Here is a 23,965-nt window from a genome sequence, read left to right as displayed (position 1 = left end):
GTTTTGTGTCCTCCTTTATGTTGTGACTCTGAGCCGGTCATAACAGTGTACTTTTGGAGTAATCATACTCCAAAATCACTTCTGGGCTACAAGTGTTTTCATCTAAAATAGTGTAAAAGACTAAATTCAATGATGAATAAAATCAATAGAATAAAATTAATTTACTTCAAAATTAGCCCAGAAGGTAATTGCTGCTAGCTTGAATCGCATTAGTTTTGAGACTGATCTGCATTTCTCTACATTGAAAATACATGTTAAAAACTGGAATAGGACTTACTATTGCACTTGTCATATTTTTTGTAATATAGGTTTATGTAGATTTTGCATTATTTATAGTGTGAATATAGAGACAGCCATCAAATAGCCTGAAGTTTAAACCATTAACCTTGTTAAGGTTTATCATCAGGGCAGGGGTCTCAAACATGTGGCCCAGGGGCCAAATGCGGCCCACCAAAGGTTCCAATCCGACCCATGGGATGAATTTGCAAGGTGCAAAAATTCCACAGTCCAGGCTGTGGAACTCATTTTTGTTCCGGTTCCATATACAGACCAGTATGATCTACAGTCAAACAATAACAGCAGAAGAATGTACAGAAAATAATGACTTCATATTTTCTTCCTGGTTTGATGTAAAAAAAAATTACATTATGCCTATAAATAATTATAACTTCAAATATTTGTCTTTTTTTAGGGCAAAAAAACCCAAACATTAAATTAAGAAAGTACTTACTTTGTCAAACTATCCTGTAACAATAAAACATGAATAACCTGAACAAATGTAACCAACCTGAAATGTCTAAAGAAAATTCAGCCCAGTTTGAACTCTTTTCTTCCTGTTCCTCAGTGTTTAGTGTCTTTGTAGATCTGATCCAGAATGCACATGGACTAATGAGAAGTGGAGGAAGAAGTTTGCTAAAATTGCACTTATTTTTCTTAAGAAATTTCAGTTTTTTCAGGTTATTCACATCTTTTGTTTGGATAGTTTATAAAAGTAAATAAACAGTAATAAACAGATTTAAAAAACAACTGCAATATCTTACATTAACCCTTTCATGCATGAATTATGAAAATAAGTATCTAGATTGTTTTTTTTTTAGATTGATTTTATTACTCAAAATTAGGCTAAAGTTGGAATGCATTTTGAATTTTTTTTTTTTTTTTTTTTTAATATGATTTTATAAATAAAATATTTACCCTCCTGAGAACCAGGAATACAAGTTTTGGCTTTTTTTTTTTTAAATTAAATAATTGCCATCATGATGCAACAGTTTTTTCAGATGCTTTTTTTTTTTTTTTTAAATGAAATGTCCTTTGCGGTGGACAGTTTATTTATTTATTTACATACATATAGCAGTGAAACTCTTATCCACATACATGAACAGAAAACCCACCACTGGGTATTTGAGGTAAACTATGAGATCACAGAACAGTCCAAATTCTAAAACTAAGATGATACTTTTTTCATTGTATTGCGTAGGGTCTATAGAGACTGTGGTTTGGAGAACATTACCTTGTGACCCTTTGGAAAGTCAACTTAAACTATGTGTCCACAAATGTGGATGAAAGGGTTCATTACTTATTTGCTACAAAGGTAGGATGGTGTTAAGAGGTTGAATTATTCACAATTGCTTTCTGTCAGAAAGGAGAAACAGTTGTGACAGGGTGAATTTGGTGCACATAGTCCAGTTCATGGCTGACTTTGGAAGGGGGAGCTTCAGAACTACAAATGAGTCCTCAGAAAGATACGCAGATGGGTCTGTATGTATGTGTGTGGTTAGTTCCAGTTCTCGCGATCTGAAACGAGATCGAGCCACGTAACAATCCGTTCACTGGAGGAAACGGTTTTTATTCATCGGGAAACAATAATGTCTGCTTCTCAGTCACTCTGCTATTCTCTTCTGTCCTATCCAGCCGACACTGGAGTGTTACAGATGTTTCAGACGTCGCTCTGAAGCTTCTTTTACCGCCGGTAAGACACTTGACTCAGTCTCCATCCTACGGTAGCTATGCTAATGTTAGCCCGTTAGCCGACAGCTGTTCGGTTCGGCAGGTCCGTGTCTAACCTGAGACCCTGTCCTCTGAGTCCGACCCAGACCCTGTCCTCTGAGTCCGACCCAGACCCTGTCCTCTGAGTCCGACCCAGACCCTGTCCTCTGAGTCCAAATCAGCTCAGAACTGGATAAAACTGCGTGAATCTACGCTCAGGCACAGACTTCAGTAATATTGGTGTTATTTCGGATGTTTATGAAAGAATGGCTGCCGTGTTTTAGTTGAACATTAGCTAAGGGTATAGACTATAATAGCAGCTGGTTCAGAAAAACACCTGCTTTTTGAGCCCGTTTACATTTATTCTAAAACTGTCAACATTAAGCCCAGTGTTAGAATGAGTTTGCTTATGTCTGTCGTGAATGTTGCTCATGTTGTCATAGAACAGTCTCTAACAGGAGTAAATAACATAATCTAGATGTTGACTGAATCATCTGATGCCGTTTTATAAACTGTAAATTCAGTCCCTGCAGTATGGTATTTATTTTTGTTGAGGATCAGTAGACATTTGCATTGCTCTCAGTAACCCTGATGTACCACGTAAAGCTAAATACATGCATTGCAAAGTCTGTTTGTGTAATATGCATTTGATGTGTGTCATGTTATTGCGCTCAGATCGAAGACAAAATATGTCCAGTATTTAAGCACAAATGGTTCTGTAACATTCTACGCATTAGATGCACTGAATGCTTGCTCTATAAAGACCTAAGGTTAATGCAAACTGTCGTGTAGAAGTGATCCTCTGCTGGTTTGTTGTTAGCCATAGTCATAGATGCAGTGTTACCGCAGCGGCTGACAGTTACGTAATCCAGTTTGACTGCCGTGACGTCATCTTCAGTCACTGGCTGCTATGTGGGCCATTACCTCCATCACAGATGTCAAAGCCATTTTAGTTCAGGGGCCACATCCAACCCAATCTGACCTCAAACAGGCCGGACCAGTAAAATAATAGCACAATAACTTGAAGATAATGACAACTCCAATTTGTTTTTTTAGTGCAAAAAAAAAAAGAGTAAAATTACAATATGAAAATGTTTATGTTTCCAAACCATCCTTTCACAAAAAAATTGAATAACCTGAACATCCATGAACAATATGAAATTTCATAAGAAAAATAAATGCAATTTTAACACTATTATGCCCCAGTCTAACAATTCCACATGCACATTACGAGGTACAGATCACAGTAGATCTGCAAATACACAAAACAGTCAGTAACAGATAAGATAAGATGTACATTATCGAGGGGGAAGTTCAAGTGTGTACAGCAGCACAAGACAGTATGCATCAAATACAATAGGAAAAAAAGATAAAGTTTGTTAAAGTGACAAAACAGACATCTGGAACTGAAAAATGTAACATTTAACTTTATGATGAAACGAATTTGTCAAGACTCTGTGACACACTTGACTGTCATTGTCTTCTGTGTAATTTCATCCTGTGGGCCACACTCTTTTGAGGTCTGATTTTCCTGACCTACATGTTTGGATCTTTACAGTTATCTTTTTTTTTTTTTTTTTTTTTTTTTTTTCGTTTTTGTCATCTTTAGCATCTATTATCACCTGTTATTGTCTTTGTTGGTTTCTCAATTGTATGCTTTCTACAGTTGTTCCTACATTGTCTTACTCAGTATACACAGTATTTGATTGTGAGGTGTGTACATAGACTCCTGATGTATAACAAACAGGCCATGTATTGAATTTAAAACCACTGGAGATACTTACTTCAAAACAAAACATATTAAATATGTCAGGGTGAATCACCGACTGTAAGGATGACAATAGAGAGCCAAAGTCCTGCCTGTTCTGGTCAGGCTCCATAGGACCTCATTTTGGAAAAAATATGTTGCAGTCAGTGGTGAGAGAGGAGTCAGGTTTTTTGCTAGATTCCAGTTCTCAGTGGTAAGCACATCATGGTTTTGGGATGTACAGAGGAAAACAAGAGTGTGATCTGTTTAAATGAAGTCCTATGGGAGAAGTGGCTCAGTGACTGTGGTAATGATCTTTAACATCTTGTCCATTGACCAGCAACTGATAATGCCACAGATCAGATTTAATATTACTTAGATGTAGAGGTAGGCTGATATATTGGTTCACTTTTCAATATTGGCCATTGGCCTTAATTTTTTTATTTTTTTTTTTTAAAGTTGATATTTGATCAGTAGTAAAAATGTTGTAAGATATTTGATCAAGCACCTGTGTGGGCAGCACTTAAGTTCAGTAAATGTCAAAAGAGTACTATGTGTATGGGTAATAATAATTTAATTTGTATTACTGCATAAAAATCTTAATTTTTTGAGTGTTTCAGTTGGATTTTATGGTCAATGTACTTTTAAAGAAAAACATTGGCTGTAGGTTTCAGCTATCCGCTGTCTACATTTTTAATGGCATCGGCCTTAGAAAAACCCATATCGGTTGACCTTTACTTAGATGATTGTTTTGTGAGGCAAGTGACAGTTTGAGGTGTAATTATAAATGGGGCCCAGTTTCAGTAGCTTTACAGTCAGTCATGAAGCTGAACCATGGATCGAACACACTTGTCTTTTTCTGTCTCTTCTTCTCACCCACCAAACATCTCACTTACATTCTCCCATCACAGCTATGACGTCCACTCTGCTGAACGACAACACTGTATGATATAAAAATTTAGTGAATGATTATCAGCATCAGGGATCTGATATGACTGGCTCACAGTGATACATATGATCAGCTGATTAGTTATAGTCATCCATTACATTATCAACAACATTTGAACCAGCCAGTTAGGAATCTTTTGTCTTTAGTCCCAGTTTACTGAGTTGCACTGACATGTTTTTAAGAAAAAAGACTTTATTCCCTAAACAGATGCTCCAAATGTCCAGCTCAGCAGGTGAGTTGGCTGTCAGTCAAAGCCAATCGAATCATGTGACTTCTTCTGTCTCTTTAGTCGCCTCCCTGACCTGCCTGTGCATTCACAATGCATTGCCAAAGGGTTTCGTGTCCCTCAGACAGACCAGCGTAACCACGGCTGCTGCCACTTCTCCAGCCAGACCACTCCACTCCACAGCATCACCTCCAGAAGGTTAAGGTCTGTTCAACAAATGTCATGCTATATCACTCTGTCATTGATGTTGTTACATGTACACGTTATATAGAAAAGTAGCAGGTCAGAGGTTGCAGTGTGAAATACACACAATTATGATTCAGTAGAAATATCCAAACAAAAAGCTGTAATTCAACTGTTTTATTGTGTCTTTCGTAAGCTGTTTAAGTAAATGATTGTCTGTAGTAACATAATAACCCAGAAAGGTTTTTCTTGTCTGACCAGGTCCTGTCCTCATTGAACTCGTCACTGTTTCTCTGAAACCATGGCTGGCTCTGGAGACTTGCCAGGTGAGAATGTCTTTACATCTAAATTCAATAAAAAACAGATCTGTGTTCTTCCTACTTTGGTGCTACAGTTAGAGGAAGTCCCCACTTTTATTTATTTATTTTATTTTATGGGTTTATTTAATAGCGACCATGCAGATTTATGAACATTGCTGAATAAAAAATATGCCCATGTAAATATGCCAGAATTAGTAAAAATAACTCCTTTTCATCTGCAGTCCCTAGGCAGGTGACAGAAACAAGACATAAAACAGCCAACAGTAGTACATCACTCGTTTGCTCTAAATTAAAAAAAAAAATTAAAAGTACAAATAATGATGACATAGGCATCATCAAAACAAATAAACAAAAAAACAAATAGACATAGGATGATCACAGGGGCATTAGCCCATACAGGGGTTGGACAAAATAATGGAAACACCTTAAAAAATCAACAAAATATAATTTAATATGGTGTAGGTCCGCCTTTTGCGGCAATTACAGCCTCAATTCTCCGAGGTATTGATTCATACAACTTGTGAATTGTTTCCAAAGGAATTTTAAGCCATTCTTCAGTTAGAATACCCTCCAACTCTTTTAGAGACGATGGCGATGGAAATCGACGTCTTACTTGAATCTCTAAAACTGACCATAAATGCTCAATAATGTTGAGGTCTGGGGACTGTGCCGGCCATACGAGATGCTCAACTTCATTAGAATGTTCCTCATGCCATTCTTTAACAATTCTAGCTGTATGGATTGGGGCATTATCATCTTGAGGTGAAGGTGTTTCCATTATTTTGTCCAACCCCTGTACATTCACCTCTATACTTACATACAACTTCCGTACTTTCCGGACTATAGAGCACACCTGACTATACGCCGCTCCTGAATATAAGCTGCACCCACCAAATTTTGACAGAAAAAAATATTTGTACATATATAGGCTGCACCTGACTATAAGCCGCAGGTGTCCACGTTGTAACATGAGATATTTACACAGAAAGATGGTAAACAGAAAGATTATTTAAATATTTATTTCCATCCCTTAAAGGTATACCGTATGATGTGGCATTTTTACACTTTTCTTTTGTCATCTTAAAATGCTCCTAATAAGCATGTGTCAAACTAAAATGTAAAAGAAATCCACCAGGTTTTGAAATTCAAAAATGTTTAATTACCTCCGCCAAGGAGGTAATGTTTTTGCCAGGGTTTGTTTGTTTGTTTGTCTGTTTGTTTGTTTGTTTGTTTGTCTGTCCGTTATTGTGCAACATAACTCAAAAAGTTATGGACAGATTTGGATGAAATTTTCAGGGTGTGTTGGAAATGGGATAAGGAAGAAATGATTAAATTTTGGTGGTGATCGAGGGTGGGGGGGCCCACGGGGGGGGGGGCACTGATCAGCCTTGGCGGAGGTCTGCGCTCTCCGAGTGCTTCTAGTTCTCATATAGTTCTGATAAAATTCTGACCAATCATTTTATTCGGTTCGAATGAAATAATTGGCTGAACCTGACTGAGCCTCCTGTCAATCATCCATTACGGCCGTCCAGCATCTGATCCATTACCGCCATCTCCACATCCAATGTGTTCCTCTGAATCTGACACTTCACTTGCGCTGCTTCTCCTGTCACTGACCACAGTCTACTGTCTAAGGATGTGTTTGGATAGAACTGAAATGCACATGTGGAAGGAAAAAAACAGATTTATTAACAGAAACAATAACTAAGGGGAACAAACAGGAGTCTGATGAATGAAGAATGGAAATAAAAGTCCGGAAGTCTGGTGCACTGGACTAAACAGACAGGTCTGCACAAAGGTCAGCTTTTATGACCGTGGGACTCAAACATGTACATGTACTTGGTGTCACACAATGTAGGATTATGTAGGATGATAAATGTATGGACTATGAAACCTCAAATGTCCACGGAAAATTCGCAGAGGCCATGCGTTCACAGTGCGCGTGCCCGTCATCTGGGCACCTCATCAGCTGAAGACACTGACCCAGCGCTGCACAGACCACACCCTTAAATACTGGGTCTACTGATGGAACAGGGGCCGCGGCAGGTGGATGATGTATCTGATTACTGAGGTAGGGGGGACACGCCGAAGTGGACCGAACCTCCACCTCCACCTCCGCTTCCACCACACATCAGGTAAGAGGAGGAGAGCGTCAGAGCTCAACGGCGCTGAGGGATTTGCATGCAGTACTATCAGGCCACCCTCTGCGTCGAAGGGATACCCCCTGCGTCAAATAGTGCCGCTACGGGCTCTGACCATGCATTGATTTCTGATGACTTGGGAAGTGGGCGGGGCTTTGGAGGGAGGTGGGTTGTTCATGTTCAAACTTTTACCAAGTGCTGTGAGAAATGCCACATCGGTAGTATAGCTTTAACTGCTTTTTTCCAAACAGTGCCTGTAACACAGCAGTAAAACGGCAGGAACAGGCTGGTTCAAAAACCCAGAAAAGTCATTGATCTGTATCTACATCTTCCTTCTGCTCGTTGAAACCACTGAAGTTGTCGTCTTCAGTGTTCTTCAGTTGAACATCCTCAGAAAGGCTCCGTCACACACCTTCTCAGTCTCTCTTCCGTTGTCTCTCATTGTCACTTCCGTGCTGCAGCTCTATTTCCTTCTTAGACAGACAGATTGATTGCTTTTAACTTAAAAGCTGAATCATATGCATTTCTTCGTGTGTTTTCCATGATGAGGGTTTGTGCATGACACGCAAAATGATTGTTCAAAGTTAAGCTTAAAACTTCTCCTCTTCATCGCCTCTTCCATCTGTCTGTCTCGCTTTTGCATTTCCTGCTAGAGCGCCCACTGGAGGCCGTTAGCCCATAAAAATCTATGCTTGAGCCACATCGTTATATAAGCTGCAGGGTTCAAAGAATGAGGAAAAAGTAACAGCTTATAGTCTGGAAAGTACGGTAATCAGAGAAAGTGTATGGGTGATGAAATGTATGTCAGTTAAAAATGAGTGCATCTGTGGTTTTCTAGGAGCCACTGTTTTAAGTGCATTTTAAAAGTGTTGTACATTGGACACTCTCTTATAGGGAGGGGCAGGCTATTCCAAAGTTTACCTCCTACTACTGACAGTACGTTTTGGCCAAAAGTGGTGCTTTTGAATGGAATCACACAGTTCCCATTTACAGAGGCCCGTGTACGACCTCTGCTTTCAATTAATCAATCAAATTCAGTCAATCAAATTTTATTTATATTGCGCCAAATCTTAACAAAAGTTAACTCATGACACTTTACATATCGAGTTGGTCGAAACCAGACTCTAAGCCAATTTACAGAAACCAACAGAATCCTCCAGGAGCAAACACTAGTGACTTGTGACAGTGGAAGGAAAACTACCTTTAACAGCAGAAACCTGGAGCAGACCCAGACTCCTGGAGGATGGATGTCTGACAGGACCAGTTTGGGTTAGAGATAGAGGATAAAGGAGGAGAAAAGAGAGAGGGAGATAGAGAGAGACTGGGGGAGAAGGGGAGAAGTAGGGGGAGACACATGGATGGAACTGATGCACAGAAAACTGAACTAGAACTGTCAAAAGTAGATCAGCTGGTGTTAGTATAATTACTAGAAACCAGAACAAAGCTCCATGACTGTTAATACTACTACTACAAATACAAGTACTAACGGTGGAAGAAGCCATGCAGCGGGGGAGGGGCAAGGTTATGTAACACTTTATGTAAAAAAAACAAACTTTTAATCCCACAGCACCATTATGTACAGAAGTGGTGTGACTTCCTACTACTGCGACCTAGAGTCCATCTAGCATTACTGAATGAAATGAAACACCAAATACTAACACATTACAATGCTTTGTTTCTGAAATGGAAGAAATCTCTGCAGCCAAAAGCCTTAACCGTACCCTGCTTTCATTGACAGTATCACCTTTCGTTGCCGTGACTTTGCTCTGAATTTTTTGCATTTCCATGACATGATAGCAGACCATCACAGGCACTGTTAGTCACCAGATGTATCTGATATTTGTAGTGCCACATTTACCAAGGTTCCAAGTGAGCTAAAGCAATGCTAAAAGTGACGTTAGAACATGCAGAATACTTATTAGTTGGTCTAGAATCACTGGGTCAACACGTGTCATTATGGAGCAATGAGTGAAATCTACAAAAACAGGAGATTCTCAAGTCTGGAGAATCTTAGTTTTAAGTTTTCTCCTCTGCAAGGCTCGCAGTTATAGTCATGCTGAAGACAGTGTCACAATATGTTTCTGATGCATCACAGTGGACTGGTGTCATAACTGAGGCATGTTGAGGAAAGTTGAGGCAGTAGAAAAGAAGCAGAAAAGGCTGGAGGCTCTGAAAACAGGACAACAAACTCTGCTCAGTGGGTGAGCTGCAGCTGGGGTTCATAAGCAGATGATAAATATAAGCAAAAGTTCAACAAAGTAGCAGTGGAAGTCTCTTCTAATGCCGTGTTTCCACTACATGGAACCGACTCAACTCGACTCTACTCGGGTACCAGGTCCTATTCCTGTAGCCCGTTTCCATTACAGGATACTACTGACTTTACAGTACCAGGTCGTCATAGCGATGCGGCACTTTACCTCTGTGTCGTCTGCTCAGAGAGTTGCTGATAAACTTGTTTGTTGCATTTGTTGCGAATCTCCTCCAACCATGGTGTAGTTTTACAGGCTGTCATCATGTGGATTAACCTACCGCTGCATTTACTGTCAACTTCTGCATCTGTCATTTGTAAAACGGCAGGTCACAGAGACAACTGTCTGACCAATCAGTGGTCTGCCGTGTTTACACGTCACCTTTTACTATCTGGTCTCCAGTCCTGGAACCTCGGCGGAGGTGATACCAAAAAAACTAGTACCGGGTACCAGATTCCAGGTCCTTTTTCGTAATGGAAACGCAAAAAGGCCGAGTCAAGTCAAACCGGTACCACGTGGTGGAAACACGGCATAAGACTCTGCACTGCATGATACACCTGAGTTAATATCTCATCATGCTTTGAGGCAGGTATAAAGAGGTAAAGGCCAAGTGTCAAGACTGGCTTGTAGAGCCTTGACAAGACAAACGCAGGAGGATGCCAGCAAACAACATAATTTATTAATTAAATAGTGCACAAATCAAGTGAATAATAATAATAGAGTAAATCCTATGTATGTAGTCAGCATTTTCAGTAATGTAGTGTGTGTATGGATGAGTGAAAGTGATGGGTGTCAACTAAACAGTAGAGGGTGGTGTTGGTGCAGCGAGGCTGAGACAGACCGGCTCTGTTGCTGCTGGGTTTTTGAATGCTGTGGCCACACCCACCGCCAGGTGGCACAGGAGAAACCAATCCACCTGATTGGTTGCCTAGGAGGAGGAGAAAGAAAGAAAGAAAGCATTAGAGCAGACAGGACGGAAAACATAGAGAAAGCACGACACTGGGGTTGTCCCACGGAGACAAAGGCCTAGTGTTACCTAAACATATTCCTTTCATGGTCAGTGCTTCATTGAAACTGTGGGTTGTAGGGTTGGGAATCTTAGTTGTCAGGCCGATACGATACGCATCTCGATACAGCATTTCCAGTCCAATATATTAAAGATACGTGTGTGGCATCTCACGATGCGATGCGATATGATTCACACCCAAATCACGATACAGAGCAATTAAGCACAGTCTGATTGAACACATTCATTCTGATAAAAAATAAAAATATGCAGTGCAATTCAATGAGCTTGATTATTTATTTATCAAATGAGACCATGACTTTCAGAACACGTGCCTCACATTCAGTCAGTGAAAAAGTTAGGACTTTGTTTCCAGAGTCGTTTCTCTGCATGTTTCTCACACAATGTTTTGCTCCCTCGTCTAATCTGTCACTTTAAGAGACACCTGCGCAAGGTATTCTGGGATACGCTGTTGGATATGTGTGACACGGTTAGAGGAAATATCTCCGGTATGAACAGCAGTATTTAATGCAGTTCATGTAGTAAAAAGTACCCGTTCATAAACCACATGTGGTCTCCTCCTTCAATGTCTGTCACATTCACATACACACCTTACAGTATTCATGGGCGGGGCTTGTGCCACAGTCCATCCACAGAGCTCAGACTGTTAGTGTACACTGTACACATCTACGAATCCACAGCGCACGTTAACATGGGTCTGAAGGAAAGAAAAACTTTACCCAAAAAAAGAGTTACACTTTTAAATGCAAGTAAAAATATATTCTATCGAACGGATCGAATTTTATCGATACAAACATTCAATAACCAATGCATCGTGATATCATTCCAAACTTTTCATTCATTTGCAGCTTCTCTACCGGTGCACTGGGATCGTGCACGCGCATGTCGGCGTATCAATACATATCGGATAATCTTCCTATCCCTAGTGGGTTTACAGGTGTGCTCTTATCACCATCTTACTCTGACTGATATTTTTTGAGGATACTAACATTGTCTACAGTGAGTGTCATGACCGAACACACAGACAGGACACTCCAACATGTCATTACCCCCTCTAGTGCTGCCCTCTACCTCAGCTTTATATTATAGACCATTGAAGTCCACGCAGTGGTACACAAATGCACATGGATAAGCTCCAGAGCTTATCCACTGTTGTTATTTGTGTCTGCAGCCATAGAAGGCTCTGGGATGGAAGGGATGAAGCTTCCCATCGGGATGACCCGACGAGCCCTCAGCTACGATGACAACCTGGAGGCCCCCATGTCTACACCCCCCCATGACATCAGCATCAACAACCTGTGGAGACGACCAGTCATACCAGAGAGGAAGTTCCCCTACCTGGCAGAGGTCAGATCACACATTCTTTAATACCACCTTTTTCACCTTCTGTACATGAAGGTTTTCCTCATACGTGAAAAGGTCAATTCCTCAAGTTAAAAACAAATCCAGAACTCTTTATTCAGTCTTTCCAGGAGCTCAGAATTATCTAAAGTTAAATGCAAACTCTTAATTAACATTAAGTGTATAAAGTGTACACAGAGTGTGTAATGGCCTGTGCAGATGTAGGTAATGATAATATTGTTAATGTCTGTGACGGGTGATGTGTCTCCACCAGGAGGATGAGAGTGGTTCGGTGACTATGTCTCACCCAGCGGTGCACAGCGCCCCCTCCAGGTCACCGACGGTCGTTAAAACCAAGGCGTCCTCCATCATCATGAACTCTCTTATCACCAGTAAGATTAATCATTAAGATTTAGTTTTCATTTGTACTTTTTTTTTTTTTTTTACTTCAGACTATCAAGGTGTCCAGATGTACAGGTTATGGTTGGACTCGAGGCTTTTTCTTAAACCAGGAAGTGCATGAAAAATTTGACAGAAGCCACTTACTTTTGCATTTCCTTGAATTTTGTGTTTAGAGAACATTGACCATAGATGAAAAATGGGTTAAGCTGCATGAATCTTAAAGTGTCTGAGTTGTCCATGCTGGACATTTGAATGATAGTATGTGAGTGGACATGCTTCACAGATGGCTTTAAGTGTGTTTGTGTTTGTTTCTCAGAGCAGACTCATGACAGTGTGTACAACTTTGAGCAGAGAGCAGGGCTCACTGACAAAAGCTACACCCCCCACAAAGGCCTCATGGCCGATGAGTCACGACTCCACCACCGCATGCCCGAGTCTTTCCAGGTGAGTATGAACATGCTGGGAGGCAGTTCAGGAGTTACTGTGTGTGTAACTTCTCATGTGCCCAGGTCATCGCTCTTCTTGGTAGTTTTTCAAAGTTCAAATGGACTAGTTTTTGCTCTTTTGAAAATGTTTTGTCACTCATCCAAGAGAGTACACCTGTAGGGGGAGTGGTTTATACACCTGTAGGGGGAGTGAAGTGTGGAGGTTGTTTTTCCATATGTTAATGCTCTAAGTGTTATGGTCGTAGGGGGTGTGGCTCTGGGTTTCTGGGTTGTTAGTGGGTGTTGTGTGTGTGTGCGTGTGTGTGTGTGTGTGTGTGTGTGTGTGTGTGTGTGTGTGTATAATATATTCACATATCCTTTTGCTGTGTAGAAACTACAGATTCAGAGCATGGAGGTCAGAGACGAACGCCCCAACTCCTCAGCCCAGTCTACTCCATCCAGCACTCCACACAGCTCCCCAAAACAACAGCGCAGGTACAAACACAGTTTGGATGTTTTCATTAGTTGTAACCAAGCAGCAATCTCCTGAAAAGTGAAACGAATGCATTCATGTCAATAACTGCACTAACTTGTAAACGTCCACTGGGGACTGGCTCCAAAAGCAAGTGTACAGCCTGGTACCAAACCCAAGTTTAGTCTCTGTATCTGTTCACTCTAGTGGATCACTACTGGTTATGGTTGGAGGACTTGTGTGTCTCGGTGACCTAAGAGCTATGTGTGGTCCGCTGGACCTCCAGATTAGGGGGTTCAGCTTAGGTCTTACAATTCTGATGGGGAAAAATGTTACAGAAACAGCAACGCTGCCCTAAGCACCAGGAGGTGCAATGAGTTATGACATCAGATCTATTTGTCATAAGTCTATATTTAATTTCCTCCACAGCAACTGCGCATTAGTGTGTATTCATTTAATTCACTCATTTAGACGTAAGGCTAAAGTGTTCAGTATAAATAAGGAAGTAGCTTTTGTAGTTGACAGGTGAGTTGTAGTTGACAGGCTCAGTTGCTGAAGTTCACATTTGCCATGTTTCCACTACGTGGTACCGGCTCGGCTCAACTCGACTCGTCCTTTTTGTGTTTCCATTACAAAAAAGGACCTGGAATCTGGTACCCGGTACTAGTTTTTTGGTATCACCTCCGCCGAAGTTCCAGGACTGGGGACCAGATTCTAAAAGGTGACGTGTAAACACTGCAGACCACTGATTGGTCAGACAGTTGTCTCTGTGACCCACCGTTTTACGAAAAACAGATGCGGAAGTTTACAGTAAATATAGCAGTAGGTTAATCCACATGATGACAGCCTGCAAAACTACACCACAGTCGGTCAAGATTCAGTCTTTGGTGGCCACTGTAAAAATTCAGCATGAGCTTGACAAGACAACACAAGTGAATTTATCAGCAACTGTCTGAGCAGACGACATGGAAATAACGCGTCACATCGCTATGACGTCCAGGTACTGTAAAGTTGGTAGTATCCTCTAATGGAAACGGTCTGGAACAGGACCAGAGTCAAGTCGAGCCGAGTCGAGTCAAGCTGGTTCCACATAGCAGAAACGCAGCAATTCTGAGCTGTTTATTAAATAAAACAGACTTTTCTCCCTGACAGGCAGCTCTGCTGTAGCTGTGTTACACCAACAAAATAGTCTGAGGATTCCGTTATGAATTTTACTAGTACTTAAAAACAACAACTGACATAAGTTCACTGCATGAGCTGATGTTAGGAGACAATCAATTTGCACTGAACTATATGATCAGTCAGCTGGTCTGCTGATGTACTCAGATAACTGTAACCAGTGTTTTTATGTAGGTTACGACTGTAACATTGAAATGATTAGAAGGTGTTTATTATGACACTGTTGGTGGATGTGGTGTTTGTTTTCAGTATGTTCCACTTTCATCCCTCTCTCTTCTCCAGCTCCACTCACTTGTTTCCATAAAACTAACACTGTGATGGCCATGTTGTTAATCTTAAAGCTTCAAAAGTGCAGTTCACACAACAGTGGGTTAGTTTGTCCACAGTGGGGCAGTGGTTAGAACCGTCTGCTCACAGCTTGAAGGACTGGGTTTCCATTCTGTGTGGAGTTTGTATGTTCTCCCCATGTCTGCTTGGGTTCTCTCCTGGTTCTCCAGCTTCTTCCCATCAGGTGTGAATGTGAGAATGAATGGATGTTCGTCTGTAGATGTCAGCCATGTAATGAACTGGCAGCACGTCCACCCCACCTTCCCCACAGCCTTCGAGGAGACCAACCACTTAATGAATATCTGCTATTTCTAGTCTCTACAGTCTGTGGATGTCACACATTAAAGACGTTCCACAAATGCAGACTATGATCCTCAAATATTTCACCCTTCACTTAAGTCTGTACTTCACAGAATAAAATGGACATAGCTTACTCTGCAAATATATATTTTAATTTCACATTAAACAATACAACTTTTACAGATATAATAAATAGTTGTAGCATAAAATACATCTATGGTGATGTTTACTCATGTGGACTCATTTGTACACATTAAGTAGTTTATGCATGTGTGGACTACTGTGGCCATGTGATATTTAGGACTTCCCTACTGTTCGCTGAGATATTGTTGTTTAAATGTGAAATGTAAAACATAAAATATAATTTTAATTTATAAGATCTGTAACATTTTGATGTGAAAGTAATTCAGTACAATTTTGTGACTTTTATGATTTGACACAACAAATAAATACATGTTTGCGGGTTGTGAAATGTTTGAGGGTCATGGTACACTGCAGCTGATGTCCAGTAAACACACACTCCCACTGAGTTTCCATCCTGTGGACTCATGCTGCCTTCAGGTGCCATCGGGAAGATGATCCTTTCCACTTGTGAATTCAAAATTACAAGTGTGTTGTGTTCAATTGATTAAAAAATTTATGATTTTTTTTTTTTAATGAATTATAATAATGACTAACCCACAATTTAACACACAAACCTGCTTGGAGCATATAAAAATGCCAATAAGCTGAAACATAAATAAATATTTGAATCATAATGTGAATTATAATTTTCTGTTTGTTAAAACTGGTATTTAAAAAGGAAAACTAAAGCCACTCAAACAACTCCTCTTCCATATTTAGTTTTCCACAAAAATCCTTTAGCTTGTTTCCAAGTTTTTCAACAGTAATAACAGTTGCAACAACAATAATTCATGATACAGCATTTTGTTTGTAAATGGTGTATGTTGTAAATGTGTAAAATCATTAGCTAACAGCAACAGAACGTTAATTAAAGCATTGTTTATCATTCATGTTTAATCTCTCCCTTTCCATGTTAAAAATGGTCAAAGGCTATTTTCATCTCGGTAGCTTGTGTATGACATTTTTTCCCAGTTCTTCAGTGAAAAATATGATGTGAGGGGGCGTTCATGTGCAATTTTTGAGTTTTACTATAATTCCCATAACACGTTACGATAGGATCGCTCCCTGCACAAAACAGACTGAACCTTTCATTCTTTCAAAGAGGGCAAAAAACCAAACTAATATGAAGTTTTTAAATTTGTGGAATTTTATTTTTAATTTACAGACTCCTTCTATTCTTCAAAATGCGCAGGAAAATATATTAAAGGGTACATGTAGTGAATTTTCTCCAGATTTTCTTTTTGGTTTTATGTGAAAAAAAAAAAAAATTATGTCTGTAGATAATGACAACTTCAAATTTTTGTCTTTGTTTCAGCGCAAAAAATAACATTAAATACTGAAAATATTTACATTTACAAACTATCCTGTAACAATAAAATGTGAATAACCTGAACAAATATGAACAACCAGAAATGTCTAAAGAAAATTCAGTCCAGTTTGAACTCTTTTCTGGCTGTTCCTCAGTGTTTAGTGTCTTTGTAGATCTGATCCATAATGCACATGGACTAATGATAAGCTGAGGCAGAATATTGTTAATACTGCACTTATTTTCCTGAAGAAATTTCAGTTTTTGTCAGATTCTTCACATCTTTTTATGTTTGCTAAGTTTATAAAAGTAAGTATTTTCATAATTTAATGGGGTTTTTTGCACCTAAACAAAGACAAAAATTTGTAGTTGTCATTAATTATAGGTTATTATGCTATTATTTTACTGCTCTGGCCCACTTTAGATCAAATCGGGATGAATGTGGCCCCTGACAGAAAATGAAATTTTTTCCCAGTTCAGTGGAAAATATGATGTGAGGGGGCGTTCATGTGCAGTTTCTGAGTTTTAATATAATTCCCATAGCACGTGACGACAGGGTCACTCCCTGCACAAAACAGACTGAACCTTTCATTCTTTCAGAAAGGGCAAAAAAAACAAACAAACATGAAGTTATTAAATTTGTGGAATTTTATTTTTAATTTTACAGACTCCTTCTATACTTCAAAATGTGCAGGAAAATATATTAAAGGGTACCTGTAGTGAATTTTCATTTCTAGCTATTTCAAAAGATGACATACAAAACTCGCTGTTCTGTTTGTAACCAGTATTTACCATGGTCCTCGTCGCACATGAAGGCAGCATAAGTCCACACTGAGCAGCTGACACAGATGTGTGTGTTTGTCACAGGGGCTGGTTTGGCAGTACGAGTTCAGGGACCAGCATTAGCTCCAACAGCAGCGTGGACATGGGAGGGGACGCCGCGGGGGGCGCGGTCGAAAAGTGGAGTGCGTTCAGTTCACGTCCGGTCGTTCACAAGACCACCTCTGACCTGGGATCAGACCCAACCACTCCAGGTAAACAGACCTTTTTATCCACACGTGTAAAATAAATACATGGAAGCTGCACCTTCACATGTGTCGATGCCATGAGCAGAATAACTGTTGGGTCTCTACACGAACCAGATGATCAGGCTGCTTATGAAATATCTGAACACCCCCCCCCCCCCCCCCCCCCACCTCGTTTGTAGAGGCAGAAATTTGGTCAAGGTAGATTTTTTTTTTTTTTTTTGGATTGGGGTCATTGCCTGAATCACTGACCTTCAGACGGACACAACCCTCTGTTTTTACTGCCAGACAGTGCTTTATAAAACTCTTATCAGTCAGGTGGAAGTCAGATCACGGGCAGCTACTCCAAAACATTTAGACCTCCACCTACGGAATGGTTCAGCGTTTCTGGACACAACTTACATCTTTTTTCCAGGATGACTTTGGGTAGGTAGCAGAAGTTTGTTGTTAATGTACGATGCCAGTGTTTTTAATGTTTTGACCTGTTGGGTTACTCATGGAAATGCGTATGTGGGTTATTTTTTAGCTTGATATCAGAAAGAAGCGGGAAACCTAGTTTTCACACATGAATGGATCAGTTCACAGAGATGGAAATCAAGGTTCTAATAGTTTTGGATTTTTCATTCTAGTTTAGTTTTGACTTTTTTTCTCTAATTCATTTAGTTTTAATTCATTTTTAGAGCAGGTTAGATTTTTTTTTTTTTATTAGTTTTCGTTATTTTCTAAATGCTTAGTTTTAGTTTAGTTTTAGTTTTTTTTTTTTATCTCTTTTCTCTTCTTCTCTGTGGTCGTATTCAAATCAATCCCAGACAGGACTCTGCTGCTTTAGTCTCCATGTTTCCAGGTAGAGTGGGGACCAGAAGACGACTGGAAACCACAAGTGAACACAAGTGACGGACCCTTAAATATCAGATGGTGACAGCACAGAAAATTGCTTGAGGGAAATAAATCAATTTCATATCAATCTGACATTGACCAAAATGAAAACAAAGGGAATTTTATCCATAATTTTTAAACGTTTTAGTTAGTTTTGTGAGCATACAATACAGTTTCAGTTAGCTATCGTTTTTTCTTTTAATTATAGTTTTTATTTATTTCAGTTAACGACAATCTTTTTACAATTCTAGTTTTCGTCATTTTGTTAGTTTTTGTTAACGATAATAACCTTGATAGAGATGTACAAATGCATTTGTAGGTCTAGTGATTAAAAAGAATATTTTTACAATGAATGAAATCTATTTAAACGTCTAACATTACTGCTAACAAACTAAATAGCCATTTTTAGTCAGATTTGTTTTGGTGTGGTTTTTTTAGTCCAACGGCCCGAAGGGTTCGATGGACTGTTTGTATCAGTTGTCGTCCGTCTGTCGTTTGTCCATAAACAATTTTTCAAGAATCTTCTTCTCCAAAATCGTCAGTCAGAATGACTTGATATTTGTTGTGGAACACGTTTGGGGTAAGATCTACCAAGTTTGTTCAAAGAATTGAGAGAAATTGATTTTTGAATTTTTTATGAATTTTTTAAATGTTAAAAATCCTCATTGGTTTATAATGAAACACATTTCAAAATGCTATCTTAGATACAGGACACTTGGTCCTATTTTTATTACAAAAACTTACACATTCAGGCTTCTTATTCTTCATTTTTGTTATCTGTCAATGATAACTAATGTGAAACGTTCATATTTTTTCTCATCTCTGGACATCACCAGACACTGGGTTAATTTCCAGTAATGGTCAGATATAAACAGTGAGTAAACGTACCTGTCCTTCAGCACTGCTTTCATTTCACTGTTAGAGAGATAATGAACAAACATTTGTCGAGAGCAGTGGTTTCTAACCTTTTTTGGCTCGTGACCCCATTTTAATATCACAAATTTCTGGTGACCCGAGAAATTCAAAATGGAGACTTTTTTTTTGTTGCTAAAATTAATTTGTTTTTGATCATGTAATAGTTTGCTGTACTGTGCTGCAAATAAAGGTTAATGTTAGAGGACATTTAGTCTATATAATGTATATTATTGTGGACAGAGGCAGTAAATCCAGGTGTAGATTACTGCACAAAGGGAGAATGTGATTTTCCTTGGTCAGGATCTGTCCAGTCAGTCCAGCTGTGATTTACAAGGAGGACAATTAATACTGAACGAACGATTAGACTCTCACTACAAGGCTCCTCAACTAAATTCTTTAATAAATGGCAATCTTTTTTAGATTACTTTCAGTCTTTACAAACGTTGCCTTCAGATTGATCTCTCACACCTCCACCCTACTCTGTTTTATTATTGTTTAGGTATTGTTGGTTTTTTTTGTTGTAATTTGTTCTGTCTACTAATTATTGTCACATTTGATACATCTACGTAGGTAATGTCTAATATTTAAAAGTAAACACAGGTATCTACAAGCTATGATTTTTTTTTTTTTTTATTTTATTTCCATTAGCTCAATTAATATTCTTGTACACCACAGATTTGATACTGCTTGTACTTATTTGATTTTCTACTGCTCAGAGACTGTTGTGATGTTCTTGTTTCTGCTGTTGCCCCTTCTCGGAGGGCCTTGGGGTTGGATTGGGAATGGGGAAAAATGATATAAAAAGGCAATGTATAATGAATGCATTGTATTTATGATCCTTTGTATGCTCTGTTACATTGCTCATAAAAAGATAAATTAAAAAAAATAAAAAAAAAATACTGAACGAACAAGAACTAAAACTATGAATTATGAAAGAGCTGCAGCATCTGAAACTGACCACAGTGAACATTTGACAGATAAACAGAACCACAGAGCTGCAGTTTCACAACCACAGTTTTCATGTCTGTTATGGATTGGGATTGTCTCTGTCAACTCACCACAGATTTTTATTAGTAAGTTTTTTTTTTTATCAATTACTAAAAATTTCAGGCGACCCCATTTGAAATCTAGGCGACCCCACATGGGGTTCCGACCCCAAGGTTGAAAAACACTGATCTAGAGTAATTCCCGAACGATGGAGTTGTATTAAAATGAGCCAAAGCAGTAAATGAATTTGGCTGATGAATCACTGCAAATGGTAGGAATTGGATCCGATAGTAGCTGTTGGATAATACTGGGCTGGAAATACTGACTTTGAGAGAAAATAATAGCTTTAAAGATAAAAATTACTCCCACTTCATTTTTTTACAGTTTGATGTTCATTGATCCACATTTGTAACTTGAGGTATTTCTGACACTTTGATGCTCTGTTCAGTAGGTGTCTGCTAATGAAGTATTACTAATGATGATGGATATTCAGTTGTCAGCGTGACAGTGGGGGAGGGGTGTGTAGAAGCTGGCTTTGTTTCAGTAAAGTCATAATGACCACATTTGAAACTCTGTGTCTGCGTTAAGATACAGCTACGATTAGGGGTGTTCGAAAATATCGGTTCTGTAATATATCATGATATTTCATTTAACGATATTGTATCGATATTAAAAAGTACTGTAATGATATTTTTAGGTTTTTATTCAAATGCAGATATTTCGGAAGTTCATTTTTGTTTTTTGTTTTTCTTTATTGTTTATATCTTGTTTATTATTATTTAACACTTTATTAAAAAATGGTTATTTGAAGCATCCAAAAAGCACTTTTTACTGTCTGAGAGGCAGTTGGTAGTTCCTTTGTAGGGACAGCACAACAATACTGTTCTGATGTTAGTTCTGAACTAATAGAATATGAACATTTGAACAGGATCTGAAACTGTAATGTCTGTAAAACAGAATTTCAGTTTGAACACAGGAACATTTTTTGATATAGCATTAGATCCTGTTGTGATCAAATAAAAATGTGTTTAGTATTTGTGCAGATTTCTAGTGTAATTTAATTCTTCCAGGGAAAAAATCTTTTAAAAAACCAATAAATAAATTGCCTTTTTAACAGTATCATGATATATCGTATCATGATCCTAGTATTGTGATTTGTATCATAATGCCAGATTCTTGCCAATACACAGCCCTCGCTATGATATACAGGAAATATGTACAGCATTAAAAAAAGATGTGTCAGGGATACAAACACCTTCTACACACCCAGTTGTCCAGTACTTTATACGTGATACAAACACACAGGCTGATGTGGGGAGTGGGGTTCAGTTGATTGTGTAAGTGTATGTGGCAGCATCCATGGCCACGAGTAAACAGTGAAGTAACCGAGCAAACAGTGTGTCGTCTGTTACAGATAGAAATGTGTGTCATTCTGTTACAAAAGGCTCAGAAATACGGGAACATTAGCTTGTGTTCTGAAAGAATCCGAGACTAAAAACAAATGTTGTCTGGTTCTGTCATTGTCATATTCTTCCCTGTTCTCTTTTCCCAGCAGGCTTTGCACTGCAGGCGTACCGGGGTGCTCAGAAGCCCACCCCCATGGAGGTGATGAAGTCCCAAGCCACTCGATTAGGCGACACCCCCTCTGCTCAGCAAGTGGCCCCGCCCAAAATGGAGATCCCCACGATGGAGGGTCGGCGCCAGGGAGCGAGGCCACACAAGCTGAAACACAGAGACATGAACATCCTGACGCCCTCTGGATTCTGAGCGCTCACATGATGGTGGAGAAGAATGCAAGCAGATCAGTGGAAGCTCACAGGTCCCATCAGTGCACATGATGTTCAACACCAGTGTTCAGGGTCACACTTTGGCTCATATCGTCTCAAACTCTAGAGGAAAGATGGCCCTTCCGGCCACTTAAAGGGGCAATTTGTAAGATTATGAACTAAAACTGAACTCTATCCATGGGGGGGGGGGCATTTTACCAGGAAGCTGTGGTCATTTGGATTTTCCAAATGACCTGTTTGGAATTGTCAAACGCGGCCCATACGACTGCTCCCTGCCACATGACATTGTAGCAGATATTATTTACAGTTGGACTCTGTACGTTGGCTTTGTACATTAAATTTTAACGTTAATGCAAATGAATATTCCACTAATGTTCCTGTTGCAGCAGCTACATCGCTAGTGTACTGGTCAAGAAAAAAATGGTGCACGTTTAGCATCAAATGTAATTTCTAACTTATTTAATGCCACAAATTAACATGCATTTTGTTTCTATTTATGTTTAGAAAATGTTTCCGTATGGGTCGGGTGTCGCTGGTTAGCATGCTAACTTCAGTAAATATCTGCGTAATAAGAAGTCAAAACTGTTATTCCTTTGCACTTTTGTGGATAATTTTCAGATTTCTTAAACTAACAAAATTACAAATTGCCCCTTCGGTATCATTTCTTCACCACATCGTACCGTAGCATGAAGGGAAATGACAGCATTAATGCGAAGAGCAGCTCTTAGAGTCACAGTACCATGACCTGTTTGTAAATGGACTCGTACCTGTTCCCGCTGTGGGACTGTGTTGTTTGGTTGTCAAATCTAACCCTTGACATTTCTACCCTTCACCGTACGGACAGTTCCATATTCCAGGTGTTAGTCGCAGCCCACTGGTGTGAACACAGGCCCGTTCCCACAAATGTCTGGTGACCCAGTGGGGTTTACCTGTGAGGCTGCAGACAGGAAACCACACCTGTGTCTGTCTGAGGGGGAAGATCACAACGACTGAGATCCTCCACAAAAGCACTTTATCCTCCACCCTTCAGATCCCAGACCCCCCCCACCACCGCTACCACAGCCTCCACTGGGGTTAAACAACCTGACAGCATTCTAAGCAGGCCACCAAGGACAAGCATTATCTATGATGTGGTTTAATACCAGGATAAAAGAACAAAAGAAAATTTAAAAAATGTTCTTAGGAAATTTAACCCATAAGGACCCAGTATTACTTTTGTGTCAGTTCCCAAATTAATATATATTTAACCCTTCTTTAAGTGATTTTCACCATTTATTGTAATTTTATCTTCTGTATTTTGTGGGGTTTTTTTGTGGAAATCTGGTATTTTCCTATATTTAATTCACAGGTCATGTAGATGTTCATAAACGCTCAGAGTAAAGTTGAGGGTTATTATATGAAAAACAGAGAAAACTGAAGAAAACGTGGCTTTTTCAGTCCAATCTGTCACTGACTGAACATAAACCCAGTGTGTCCATCCACTGTCACTGATCCAACTGCATGGGTTTGACTGGGGAATCAGTGTTGTTGAAGATGACAGTGTTTCCATGGTTACTACGGAGCCTCTGAACATCCAAATGGGTCATATCTGATGACCATGAAAACATGACAAACTGTATTTTACACCAATTATTTCCATGTATTGATAGAATTAGTGGATCGACAGGAGTTA

At 39.3% G+C, this 23,965-nt stretch overlaps 1 protein-coding gene across 4 annotated transcripts; it reads left to right on the top strand.

The window, feature by feature from the left end:
- Window positions 1-1,805: 1,805 nt before the first annotated feature.
- On the top strand, window positions 1,806-23,561 carry LOC115433395 (putative monooxygenase p33MONOX). 4 transcript variants are annotated; one of them, XM_030154778.1, is made up of 9 exons: window positions 1,806-1,969; window positions 4,972-5,112; window positions 5,353-5,417; window positions 12,000-12,175; window positions 12,444-12,561; window positions 12,888-13,015; window positions 13,388-13,491; window positions 17,571-17,737; window positions 22,062-23,561. In XM_030154778.1, exons 3-9 carry the CDS (start codon window positions 5,393-5,395, stop codon window positions 22,271-22,273), a joined length of 930 nt encoding a protein of 309 aa, XP_030010638.1. In that variant the 5' UTR covers window positions 1,806-1,969; window positions 4,972-5,112; window positions 5,353-5,392; the 3' UTR covers window positions 22,274-23,561. The 4 variants fall into 4 exon arrangements, with proteins under 4 accessions (XP_030010638.1, XP_030010635.1, XP_030010636.1 ...); XM_030154775.1 differs by having other exon boundaries at window positions 22,059-23,561; XM_030154776.1 differs by having other exon boundaries at window positions 1,806-2,000; window positions 22,059-23,561.
- The last annotated feature ends 404 nt before the right edge of the window (window positions 23,562-23,965 follow it).

Source organism: Sphaeramia orbicularis, chromosome 14, assembly GCF_902148855.1.
Source record: "Sphaeramia orbicularis chromosome 14, fSphaOr1.1, whole genome shotgun sequence".
NCBI classification, from domain to species: Eukaryota; Metazoa; Chordata; class Actinopteri; order Kurtiformes; family Apogonidae; genus Sphaeramia; species Sphaeramia orbicularis.
The sequence above is the reverse complement of the archived record's forward strand: the minus strand, read 5'-3'. Positions and strand labels throughout refer to the sequence as shown.

Coding starts and splice junctions, on each gene's coding strand:
- LOC115433395 (XM_030154777.1), top strand. CDS start 5,393: ATGGCTGGCTCTGGAGACTTGCCAG. Junction 5,418..11,999: donor TGGCTCTGGAGACTTGCCAG/GTGAGAATGTCT, acceptor TTGTGTCTGCAG/CCATAGAAGGCTCTGGGATG. Junction 12,176..12,443: donor AGTTCCCCTACCTGGCAGAG/GTCAGATCACAC, acceptor TGTCTCCACCAG/GAGGATGAGAGTGGTTCGGT.